The sequence below is a fragment of the Paroedura picta genome, chromosome 5 (genome assembly GCF_049243985.1).
Source record: "Paroedura picta isolate Pp20150507F chromosome 5, Ppicta_v3.0, whole genome shotgun sequence".
NCBI classification, from domain to species: Eukaryota; Metazoa; Chordata; class Lepidosauria; order Squamata; family Gekkonidae; genus Paroedura; species Paroedura picta.
In genome coordinates, this window is record NC_135373.1 from 58,468,391 (window position 1) to 58,482,002 (window position 13,612).

Below are 13,612 nucleotides of genomic sequence, written 5' to 3' on the forward strand. Positions count from 1 at the left end.
GTTGTGAGTTCTTGCACTATGCAGGGGGTTAGACTAGATGACCCTAGAGCAAGGGTGGGCAAATTGTGGCCCTCCAGCTGTCCATGGACTACAATTCCCACGAGCCCCTGAAAGGTATAGCGGGGAAAATACCTCAAAATACCTTATCATATTGTTGAATATGGGGTTGGGGGTTGGGGGGGTGTATGTGTGTTATTTTTTTGACTATGCTGCAAATGTAGTGCCTTTTTCTCAAAAAAAGAAGAAGAAGAAGAAGAAGAAGCTTACCAGGGCCCCAGAATTCTTAGTTGATGATGGAGTCTCTGAAGATCTTCTGTGTGCTAAAGTAGGAATAACTCAGTTTATTGGTGGAACTAAATTACAAGATAATTAGGAGAAGACAAATTAGTTAAATGATGTTTGAGAGATGGGGGCGGGGGGCGGGGGGGGAACCAAGTTTGTCCAGCAAGTTAAAAATACGATTTCATTTTCCATGCATTTCATTTCATTTTTCATGCAGCTCAAGAACTCAACAGCTATCTGAATTGGGGTTAGAATTCTGTAAATGCACTAAATTCTGATATAAGCAAGTCTAAAGTCTGCAGTCCAAATGAGTTAGGGGAACTATCATATTAAAAAATTGGTCAGTATAGTTGTAACAAAAGGGTTTGTAGAATATGGTACTTTGTCAGCAGGGCTTGGCTGGTGAGTATGAAGGAGGGAATGCTGGGGAGTATTTGTGTAGAGATAGACCAAAAAAAAAAAAAGATTAAGTTCCCCAATTCAAAACATCCTAAATTCATTCTGGTTTTGATCTTTATATTGTAGACAATTTTTATGTAATGTTATTGTGTTTTTGTAAACAGCTTTAAGTGCTTGTTTGGAGGCAAAAAGGCAGTTATAGAAATAAGTGTTTGTGTACAAGCACACGCCTTCAGATACAAGTACTGAAATATGTTTTATCCTTACTCTGGACAAATGGGAAAACAAACTGAAATTTAATCCAGGCAAGGCAGTCATTAATAAACTTCAGTTTTACATGTTGTTTCCGAGTGCAGTTCAAAGGGCTGGTAATATCTTATAAAGGACCTAAATGGCTTTGATCTAGATTCTTGATGGTTAACTTTCAGGGACTAAGAAATAAATGAAATCTGACACTTTAGTGATTTTTAAAAATTGCCTTATTTCTAGGCACCCTTCGAAAATGGCTCTTTTGCTAAAAATAGCACAATCTTGAATTGGTCCATGTTTTCTAAGTATTTCCTTAGTTGGCTTGAGAAAATAAAGGGCAGGCCCACGCTTATAATATTTGTTTGAGACTATGGCTTAGATGCCTTTGGAGAAAAATTATTTCAAATTGTATCCTGATAAAAGAGCTGTAGATATTTTTGTTCATGCAAAAAAAATTGTATTCTGTAACCATAACTTTAACCATGTTAAGTGCAATTTGAAGCTAAATGCTAATACCTTATTATAAATTTCATAGGGTATGCATACTTAGTGTTTTTTTCCACATTAACAAAATAAAACCTTGTGAAATGGTAAACATGTAAAAAGAATGGTTGCAGAATCTTTTCAGGTTTCCTTGAGGCTTTTCATAATTACTTTTGTTTGCTAGAGCGGTGGTCCCCAACCTTTTTATCACCGGGGACCACTCAATGCTTGACAATTTTACTGAGGCCCGGTGGGGGGGGGGGAGGTAGTTTACTCCTCTACTCTCAACCACTGCCCTAACGCTCTCTGACTCTGATTGCTATGGTAATGTTTAAACATCCCTTCAAAATAAGATACAGACACGCCACAACAATGAACATAAGGAACGTTTTATTTTCATGGAAATTTTAACTCATGACAATGACAAATCAACGGGAACCCTGAGCTTGTTTCTCTGCAACAGGTTGGGGATCGCTATGCTAGAGCATAGTTTTGCAATATTAGTTTGCCTTAAGCTAAGTCACCCAGTTGAGCTATTATTTGAAAAAATTGGGTTTTTCAAATATTTTCTACCTTGGCTGTGTGGGTATTTTAATAATATCTTCTTACGTTGGAAGAGATATGTAGTGATGTAATGTCTGAAAACTGGAAAGGTTTTTTTTCACTGATAATTTTTGTATAGTTGTACTGTAGCTGTAAATTTGGTCATCCCAGGAAAAGAACTGACATTATTATCAAGAGCTGGCTCTGTTCCTTTAAAAAGAAGAACTATTCTCCCATTTTCTAATGGGGAATCTTGTGAAAAACTAAAATATATGCAGCAATTAATTTTTAATCATTCATGAATTTTATTTTATGCTGTTAAGTTTTCACAACAGTGTGGAAAAGCCCCCATTTAATTTGTTTTTGGAGCATGTTTACTACACCAAGCTACATTCTAGTGTATTTCAGGATAGTAAAATGTCACAAAAATCTTTGTGTGTCTGTGTGTGTGTGGTGGCATAAGTCGGTGTGTATTGCAACTATCTGTAGCATGCTTCAACCATGTGCTTTTACTGTTAGGTGGATTGCTTAATTTGAGTGTGATCAAAATATTCCAGAATTATCCCTACGTACACACACGCAATACTATGATAGGAATCATAGAATCATAGAGTTGGAAGGGGACATACAGGCCATCTAGTCCAACCCCCTGCTCAACGCAGGATCAGCCCAAAGCATCCTAAAGCAGTAGCATTAGTTATTCCATCTTGGGTTTATCACCTTGCCCATCATGATATGATGCAGGATATCATGTCTTAACCATCCCCTTCTTTTCTCCACATAAATATGTAAATGGGCAATAAAAATCTTAGTATTCAGAAACCAGTGGGAGAATATTTCAGTCTTCTAAAAGCACAGTGTTGGTGATCGAAAAGCCAGTGTTCTTCTACAAAAGAAATTTCAAAGGCAGACTCCTGTGTGAAACTTCTGAATATGGGGTTATTAAGAAATTTCACACTACCTTCCCACCTCGATTGAAGAGGTACATGGGATTTTTTGTACCAAAACCTGGGATTCTCTACCTGTTACCAGGTGTTAATTAGTTTAGCCTAACTAGTGATGGTTTATGGATTTTTCTTTGTTAAATTCAAGTTTTACCATTTATTATTTCAAAATGTATGAGCTACTTTTCTACTTTGTGGAATTTATAAGATTAACAAAACATGAAAATGCAAGAAAAATAACGATCATAAACATTATATTTCATTCTGTCCTTCTCTGAACTTTCATTTTCTACTTCTAGTCTTTGGCTACCTGGTTTTGCTTTTTGTTTGTTATGTGTCTGTGTGTAAAGTACTTTCAAGTTGTAGCCAATTTATCACAACCCAGTAGGGTTTCAAGGCAAGAGAAGCTTGGAGGTGGTTTTCCATTGTCTGATGCTACATAGTGACTCTAAACTTTCTTGGTAATCCCCCATCCAAGTACTAACCAGGGCTGGCCCTCCTTAGATTCCAAGAGCTGACAAGACAGGGCTTGGCTGGACATAAAATGCACATGCATTCATCTGAAGACAAAAAGAAAACTCAAAAATACACTGTTGACACGTGTGCTCCCTCTAGTGGTCACAAATTACTGTAACAACTGCATTGAGAAACAAGTACCTTTGCAAGGTGGAACTGGGAACCTCTGTGTTGGATCTGATGGATGTGTTCCACTAATGGTAGCATCTTCCCCGGTGCAAGAGATTCTTCCACTAGTGAAGGAATTTCTTTCATTCAGAGGTGACATTGCACTAGACAAATGTGCCACCATTATGGAGCGAATCCATAGGATCCATCCAAACCTCAGTTGTTCATGAAGATTTAGGTATTTGAAAAGATTACCGGCAAGGAACCATTTGACTTTCCCTAATGGACCAAGTTGCTGCCCATTTGCTATGTTTGAAGAAGCAGCTTCACTGAAGATATCAGGGGTATTACATAAACTGTTCTAGAGAGCCTGAGAGTATTTTCACAGGTTTTTTGTAAGAATAAGCAGAATTGGCAGCCATAACCCTGTTTAGTGAACAAAAGGAGAAGGAATAAGGTAATAAAGAAAAAGGAAAATATAGTCTAAGAAGGTATACATTTTATGCTACCACATCCAAAAGAAAGCCCATCAATTCTTCCCTAATGATGTTTTGGTATGAAATAACCAGTTAAAACAAAAACAAAGCAATTTAATGTTTTTTACATTCTGAAAAATAGGTGTTCAATGATACAAAGATTTGTAGAAAAGTGGTTGAGGCTGGAAAGGAAGAGTGGTCTTGGCATTTTGTTTTCTGACAGCTTCATTGAAATGAGGAGGATTTTTGTATTTGGAATCCACATTTAAATGATTAACAAATTCTTAGCAAAGTACGGGAAGAAGCTTCTATTTGGAGAGAGAGAAATCTATTTTGTTACTTGACATGTTTGTTAGGCAGCAATATTTGAGCAATTTTTAAAGTTTATGGCAATCAGCTGAGGGCAAGGGGAATCATTCTGCCCTTGAATTTCATTTTGACTTATCTCCTCTGAGCATTTGCTGTGTCTGGTTGAATATTTGATGCGGCTAGTCATGAGGCTGCAATTCCAAACTCTTCAAAAGCGTAAACACTCTAGGTGTAAGTTGTCAAACACAGTTATTTTGAAATGCCTTTGTGTGGCTGTGATGAGCTATCAGAGATCTCACTATCAACAGGGTGCTTTCTGGTCTACTTCACACCACATCTAAATGCAGTTAATGCAATTTAGAAGCTCAACAAGTGCCATTTAAATTGATTGCTTTATTGTAAACTGCCTTGAGTTCACTTTGGGTCAACGCAAGGAGTAAAAAACTATTTTAAGGTATATAACAGTAAATAACGTTTTAATTCATATGCACATTCTTGTCCTTTTAATTTGACTTAGATGTGAAGATGTATAAATTCTCATTTAAAAGGTGCTATTAAAGATTGCTTATTCAGTTTCTTAATGCCTTTGAAAGTCAACGTGCATGCCTCTCGTAAGAGAAAAATATCATAGAGAAAAAACATACATATTAAGTCACCATTTTCTAACTCCTGAATCAGTGGTAGTACTTTTTGTTTTTATCATCTTTCAGGTACTACAGTGCTACCATTATGCAGATGTCTGGCGTTCAAGATGATCGGCTTGCAATTTGGCTTGCTGCGGTGACAGCATTGACTAATTTCGTTTTCACTCTGGTTGGAGTCTGGCTGGTTGACAGAGTAGGCCGTAGAAAACTCACACTTGGAAGTTTGGCAGGTATGTGTCGATACTTGAGAACTGTGTGGAAATCTTTATTGAGTATGTGGCATCAAGACAGATTACGGAAAAGAAGTAGACTTGAAAATGGAAGCCTTCTATCCATTAATTGAACTGGAATCTGCAAAAATATTGCTGTCATGTGTGATTCAGAGTGCTGTGTTTAAAAGTGGGGTATTCAGGCACTTGGATGGTCTTTGGCAGTCTCATATCTGTTGACTGACGTATCTTATGCTAGGACAGAATGTGTTAGAAATACGGCCTCTTAACTCCTTGGAGTAAAGTAAAAGCTTCATGTAAGCATATCCTTGAAACCCAAATGTGACTTTGAAAAAATAGTTGTCAGGATAATCTGCTTTGGTTAAAATGTTAGTAGCATCTGCACTGGAGTTGTGCAGTTCCTCCCCAACTCTCCAATATTTTTCATTTTGGATCTGTTGAACCTGGAGAATTTTTGGGATTCCCCAGAAAGCCAGATCCAAATACCAGTAGAGTATTTGGATCTGGGATTTTTTGAAACACCAATTTTTTTCCAGTGCAATAGAAGCAAACTGGAAAACGCTGAGGGAAAAATGCAGCAGCAAAGCTGGTAAGAACAAGTGAGCCATGGCTCATCCGGGGCCCTCATGGGCCCCTGTAAACTGATATTGCGGGGAGAACTCTCCCTGCAGACTTGGTTTAGGCTCTGCTGGCAGCCTGGTTTAGACTAGATTGCCTAACAGAGCCTGCCAAGGAGCCTATCCTGCAAAGAAAGTTCTCTCTGCAGGCTCAGCAGGGGCTCTGCTGGGCAGTCTGGTTTAAAGGGACTGCCCCTGAGAAGCCCACCAACCAGTTGATCCTGCAAGGAGGGCTCTCACCACAGGCTCAGTATGGGATAGACCTCAGTACTAATAAAGCCCATTTTAGAAATAGTGTATCTGTATCAGTAAGAGCCTCTTGTGGCGCAGACTGGTAAGGCAGCAGGCATGCAGTCTGAAGCTCTGCCCATGAGGCTGGGAGTTCAATCCCAGCAGCTGGCTCAAGGTTGACTCAGCCTTCCATCCTTCCGAGGTCGGTAAAATGAGTACCCAGCTTGCTGGAGGGTAAACGGTAATGACTGGGGAAGGCACTGGCAAACCACCCCGTATTGAGTCTGCCATGAAAACGCTGGAGGGCGTCACCCCAAGGGTCAGACATGACTCGGTGCTTGCACAGGGGATACCTTTACCTTTTATCTGTATCAGTAAATAATTCTGTTGCTTTTAATTTGTTTAATGATGATTATTTTTGTAATCCTTCACTCTCTCTTCCATTTGGAACTGTGAAGTGTGTTCAATATGTAATGCCATCTCCAGCCAAAAATGAAGAGCCCTTGTGTATGAATTGCTTAGTTGTTTTTCTGAAAGTAACGATGTTGAATTTTTAGTTAATTCAACAGTATCGGAAGAATGTTACCGACTGATTTCACTTATAACAGCCGAATAAGAGAGAATAGATTGCGGGCTGAGTAGGTAGACACTCTAGTGCTTCAACATGCTTTGGCATGTTTCAAGGCTGGAAGAGAAAGGCTATCAAAAATCCAATTTAATTTGTGACATCTTGGGGGATAGAAATTCCTTTTCCCTAAAACAAGGTGTCTGTGCTTGCCAAATAAGTCTTAACTGAAAGCTGATACATAGCATCTTATTATTTCATGTTTTTAAACACAGTAATCCTTAGATAATTTGTGGACGTTTGCTAGTCACAGCTCAACAGTTACTTTCCCAGAAGGCTCATCTCTGTTGCTGGTTGTGACTAAAGATCCCAAATATTCCCTGCTGGATTTTAGGAGCTCTTTCAGGATGTATGAATTGTTAAAACAATGTGTCATGAACAGAATCTCCTTATGTTCCCAGTGAGGGTAAAAATACCAAGGGCTAAAGATTCACACTCCTTAAGGGATGTGGTTGTCTCTGGCTTTGTGTGGGACTTTGTTACCTTGCCCAGCCATTCTTTTTACCACTAACTTGCTGTAAAAGTTATTAATATAATCATTGTTTAAAAATCTATGGGTTGGATCCTTTGTCACTTTTCTGCTAAATTAGATGTTTTGCTCTATCTATAGTAAAAGACTTTTCACTTGCAGTTACTTCTATGGTCTTAACTCTGTGAAATTACAAAAGCAATTACTTTGTTAGATACTGAATTTGTACACTGTTATCCCAATCACCTTTACTTAAATGCTATTCCTGGATTCATCTCATCTAGAAAACATGGATCAAGTTAATGGTCTATTGTAAGGGAATTTGACAGTAGGCTCCCATTTACCTGTGTATTCACACAGAATGCTTTCTGGAACAGTGTGTAGAAATTATTTTGTTTTATTTCACTTCTTTTAAGTTATTTCTTATAACCATAAGAACTGGCCAGTGATGTGGCTATTAAGGATTTAGTTACCTATGAGAGGCATTATTGCAGGGAGCGTAGTCAGTTCAGCTGAGTTAAACTGCATAGAATAATTTTTCTACCAGAGAAACACTTTTTCATTGTTCAAATTCTATTTGATTAAAGTTCCTTGTTTTTCTGTTGTAGGAACTACCTTTGCACTTCTTGTTCTAGCTTTGGGATTTTTGCTGTCAGCTCAGGTTTCACCACAAGTTACTCTTAATCCTGAAGGCCCTCCTGGTCAGAACTCTAGCTGTGCAAAATACAGGTGAGTAGCCATGATTTCCTCTTGAAAACTTCTTGTTTTCCTCTGATTCTTCTGTCTACTGGAAACTTAGTCAGGGAATTGTTGTCCTTACTGTCACATGGTATGTTTCAATATTGCCAATGAGTAGTGTTGTTGTTAAATCTTCAGATCTTGATGAGTAGTAATTAGGCCTCTATGAAGACATCCTGGTCTCTTAATAATAGCCAAGGCCCACTTTAATGCAGTGTTTTGCATCTTTAGAAAAATTTGGTGAGCCTCTCCGTGCAACTTGATCATAGATGATACCTAGCTATTCTAGTGTACAAGCATTTAAGGATTTTTTTGTTATTGATTGGATTCAAATAGCCTCTTATACAAATGGAATTCATGCTTGGTTGCACAAGTAGGTGGACCTTTTTTTTTCTTTTTTCTTTTTTTTGCTGATTTTCCTCAGAGTTGTTTTTCATGATGCAGCATCAGTTGCTAATCTGGAAAATCTTATAACCTTCAGGAACAGCTTTGGGTAGGAGTGGATTAAAAGGTGCGGTTCCTAGGAAACAAATGTGTCATACAATTAATTTTTTTCAATAAAAACAATTAGTCATTTATTTGTTATTAAAGCATTTGTATTTTACCATTCTGGCCAACTTTTAAAATATCTATGCAAAGATGACACTCAGCTCTGTTTTGCGCTACCAGCAGATTCCATGAAGGCTATGGAAACTGTGAACAGGTACCTGGAGGCATTTTTAACAGGGTGCTACTGGTTTGGGGGGGGGGAGTTCTGACCCAAAAATGAATTATCCCCTGTTCTAGATGGGGATTTACTAACATCTAGATTAAATTAATACAATACGATCTACATGGGGTTGCCCTTGAAGACTGTCTGGAAGCTAAAATTGGTACAAAACGCTGAAGCCAGAGTATTGACTGAGTTGCAACTGGCAACCAATGCAGTTGCCTCAGCATAGGCTGGATATGGGCCCTCCAAGGTGTTCCAATGAGAACCCTAGCAGCCACACTTAGGCTGCAATTTTGGGGTCAGGAACAAGGTTAGGCTGGCGTAGAGTGAGGTGACCGTTGCATGAATGACTGTGGCTAAGCACAGATAGGGTGCAGGTGGAAAAACACCATGTGTGCTACTCCTGTGACCTGGGCCTCTATAGAAAGGGAGGCATCCAGGATCACAACCAGATTCCTGGCTTAGGAGGAGATGTTGTGTTGTACCCCAGCCAATGCAGATAGTGTGCTGCCTGATCTGCCGTCTTCCTGCTGAGCCACAGGACCTCCACCTTGGAGGGTTGAGTTTCAGTTCTGCTCCCAACCATCCAGCTATGGCTTCCAAACATCTGGGGGAGAGTCCAGAGGGCTGTCCATGATAAGATAGAGCTGGGTGACATCTGCATAGTGGTGACAACCCAGCCCATAACTCCAGACCAGGTGGGCCAGAGGCGCATATAGCTGTTGAACAGTGTGGGGGAGAGAACTGCGGAACCCCACAAGGGAGTTAAGAGGGATGTGATAACTCATACTCCACTGCCACCCTCTGTGTTTGTTTCCGGAAAAAGGAGCACAGTCCCCCAAAGGCTGTCCCCTGAATCCTGGACCCAGCAAGGTGGCAGGTTAATAACAAATAAAAATAAAAACAATAAGATCTTCACCTTCTGGCAGAAAACAGTGTTCAAGGAGTATAGATGAATCCCCCCAAAAGGAAATTGTGCACCCAGCGCCCTTAAAGGTAGAGCAAGCTAAAATCCACAACCTTTTATTACAAAATCCAAGCTTACCCTGAGAGGAGCTTTGAATGCTGTGGAGTGAACAAAATGTGCAAGTGTCTCATGCCTGGTGTACAAGCAGATCAAGCATGTGTTGAGTTGGGCAAATCAAAAGTCACTTTTCAGAGGAGATGACAAAGAATTGTCAGCACAAAACATTTCTGCCTAATTTATCTCACAACATAGCCTGATTAAAAAGCTGCTCTTTTCCTGTAGCTTGGCTTGTTGATACAAGATGTGCAGTTTTTCTGTGATGTATCTGTAATATCTTGTAGAAGTGCTGTTGGGCTTTGCTGAGTAGTTTTGTTCCAAGGTTGAGCAATGGAGACACAATTAGGATCATAATATTTTTAGACAACAACTATGGTTAACTGAACCTAGTACATAGATATCTGCTCTGAAAATGGGTTATGATTAGGGTTGGGCACTTCGGCCGCCGAAGCAGCCGTTGCAGCCCGAAGCAGCCAGCACCGTGGCGCGGCAGGGGGGAGGGGAAGGGCGGCGCTGGTGCTGGCCCACCAGTCGGTGTCCACATGCAGTCGCACAGCTCCACAGACTACTGATTGGGAATCCCTGCTCTAAGAGACGCAGTGTAAAATTGGTATTTTGTCACAAATTTTAACTTTTTGTCACAAATCTTGGTCCAGATCCAATGATTTTTCTTAAGAGATCTATTCTGTATAAAGTAATATTACATGGCATACTTGACCATTCATATTTTCAGACGCGTAACTGTATTGGTCTGTAGCACAAAAGCAAAATTCAAGTTCAGTAGCACCTTAAAGACCAATTAAACTTTCAGCAAACCTGGGGCACTTCCCAGGTTCGAAGTAAAATTGGGGATTAAAAAAAAAACATTTTGGATTAAAACCCCTGAAAAGCATACATATTGGCATACATATTCAGTTCCCATCACATATTGATCCTGATCTAGAAGTTATTACCATCTTTCTTAGCAGAGTAATTGTTGATACATATGAGAGTATAATCTATTATAAGAATATATTCTATTATTGTTTTAGATGATATAAAGATATATATATGCTAAAAGAGGATGACAAACTATACTTCATATGTATTAACAAGACAGCAGCAGTAACTCTTAGGTCAGGGCCAATTTATGAAGGGGACTGACCTTATATCACTTAAGATAATAATAGAATATATTCTTATAACAGATCATACTCTCATATGTATTAACAATCATTTTGCTAAGAAAAATGGTAAAAACTTCTAGATTAGGATTAATATGTGATGGGAACTGAATATGTATGTTAAAAGAGGATGGCAAACCATATCAGCTGGTCGCTTTTTTCTCTTTACTTTTCTGTAAATGCCTCATATAATATAATAATAAATAATAAAATTACATATTAAAAAAAAACCCTGAAAAGTAAAACAGTATTCTCTTTGCAAGTGCATAAAATGTACTTACCTCTGGCAGACAGTGACAGTGGCACTGGGGACATGTGTTGGGTCCAGTGATGGCAGCAGTGCAGTCCTGGGCTGCACACTGACTCCAGCAGCAGTGGCAATGCAGCCTGGGAGCTGTGCTTGGCCTGGCAGAGGCACAGCCCTGGGCTCCATGTTGGGCCTGGTAGCGGCCACTCAAATTAAGAGCCATAGTGGACATGCTTCGGTGTAGCCTGGGAGCCTGCTGGGTATGTTGAAGTCAGCAGTGCAGCCCAGGAGTTGTGCTGAACTCAGCAGTGGTGTACCCCAGGGAGCACCTAGGGGCCACACCAGGCCTGGCAGCAGCAGCCCCACAGTCTGGGACTCTGTGCTGGGCCTGGCAGTGACACAACTCAGGAGATGCACTTGGCCTGGCATCAGCACAGTCCAGGAGGAGCCTAGGGCCTTACCAGGTCTGGCGGCAGCTGCCAAACAACCCAGAGCTCCATCCTGGATTTGATGGAGGCTGCCGGAGAGCCTGGAGACCACACTGGGCTCAGCAAGAAAGTGGAGGGGGGTGGGATTCCATCTATGAGTCTCACGGTCCCCTACTTATAATATTGTACTTGCAAAAGTGTAATAGTTTGGATCTTGCAAAGCAATTCTACTTGACTGTGCCTATCAAATATATAATCACCCCAAATGTAATAATGGCATACGAGAATAGTAAAAATAATTGATAAGTATGATCCGTCAGAAAACAGCAGTACAACAGATACTACTTCTTTCTAAATAAGCTTCTATATTTGTCCTGAAGGAGTCAGTGAAGTTTTTCCAAAGTAGTTCAGTGTGACTTTCACATTTGTTTGCTGATTGACTACATCTCCTTTCACCAGTACATGATTTCATCTCCATTACGGAGCAAGATTGAAAACAGAACCAACACTAGACGATAACAATAGAATTGCTTTCAAAGCTTACAAAAGCAATTTTAGTGCACATACATCTTCTTTCAAGGTGTAGGGTATTTGAGTGGCAAATAGCACACAATGGAAAAGCTCTGTTGAAATACAAAACAAATGAGTATAGGAATTCTTCAGTTTAAATATTATGTAAAAAGCAGGTATTCAATTATAGTATAAATCAGTGTAGAAACAACTTCAGCATATTGACAATAATCAAAATTGTTATATAATTGAAATTGTTATAGTTTATATCAGTGCACCTTTAATAAATGTAAATGGTGTTGAAAAAAAGGCAACAAATGCATATCTTGTTGGCAACTGACCGCTAGATAGAATTAAAATGATCTCATAGTAGCAGTGCAATATGATTGTAATGGTAATCTAGCACTGAGCTATTGAAGGTCTATAGACATCAACATGACTGTTAATGTGTGTATAATATTTATGCATAGGTGCTGTCCAGCCTTAAGATACTACTCCCGGTGCCCCATTTGCAGAGGTGAGAAGGCTAGAGACTTGAAGGGTAGGTGCCAGTGGTGGTGCCCTACCTGTAGAACGTTTCTCCTTGAAACTCACATGATGCCTACATTACTAGCTTTTAAGGACTCAGCCAAAACATTTTGTTCACCCAGGCTTTTAACTCAAATTTTATTTCCTGTTCTTTTGCTATGTATGCTGTTTCTTTTTATGCTGATGTTATGTAATTCTTTTAAACTACTGGTAATAAATTTTACTGTTGATCTTTTAGTAAATTGAATGAATTCAGTTGTTATTCTTTAATTTCCTGTTGTATTATTTTTATGTTAGCTATCTTGGGAAGCTTCTGGTGTATTATATTTTATATAATGCTGCTTTGAATTTCTGTGGAAACAATCTTAAGGAATTGTATTTATTTATTTTATTTTTCAAGAGCCTCTTGTGGTGCAGAGTGGTAAGGCAGCTGCCTGAAAGCTTTGCTCATGAGGTTGGGAGTTCGATCCCAGCAGCCGGCTCAAGGTTGACTCAGCCTTCCATCCTTCCGAGGTCGGTAAAATGAGTACCCAGCTTGCTGCTGGGGGGTAAACGGTCATGACTGGGGAAGGCACTGACAAACCACCCCGTATTGAGTCTGCCATGAAAACGCTAGAGGGCGTCACCCCAAGGGTCAGACATGAATCGGTGCTTGCACAGGGGATACCTTTACCTTTTACCTATTTTATTTTTAGGCTTATAGGCCACCCCTCTCCAAGAGGTCTTGGGGCGGATTACAACACTTGACAGTTAAAAACCCATACAATAAATAATTTAGTAAAAATCTAAAATTTATAACTAAACAATTGAAAACTCGCTTCCGTCAATACCTTCCCCATTGTGTCTGGGAACTGGATAGATTGCATACAAGTGTCAGTCAGTAGGGATCAGACAGGGGTAGCCCGTTCAGATGGTAATGGTGGTCCTTGGCCTCGATCGAATGCCTGGTGGAAGAACACCATCTTGCAGGCCCTTTGGAACGTGGGGAATTCCATATGGGCCCACATCTCTGCTGGCAGCTCATTCCACCAGCCTGGAGCCATGGCCATGATCACCACTCTGGGGCCGGGGATGGCCAGCAAGTTGAAATCTGCTGAGGCTTCATTTCTAAGCACACCAATGTAAAATTAAATTTAC

At 39.8% G+C, this 13,612-nt stretch overlaps 1 protein-coding gene across 1 annotated transcript in view; it reads left to right on the forward strand.

Annotated features, from left to right (window-relative positions):
• Positions 1-13,612, forward strand: part of SLC2A13 (solute carrier family 2 member 13) — a 134,308-nt gene that overhangs the window by 85,194 nt on the left and 35,502 nt on the right. Inside the window, exons 5-6 of the mRNA XM_077338196.1 lie at positions 5,020-5,183; positions 7,734-7,854. Coding sequence (XP_077194311.1) covers positions 5,020-5,183; positions 7,734-7,854 — 285 coding nt within the window. The remainder of the gene's footprint in view (positions 1-5,019; positions 5,184-7,733; positions 7,855-13,612) is intronic.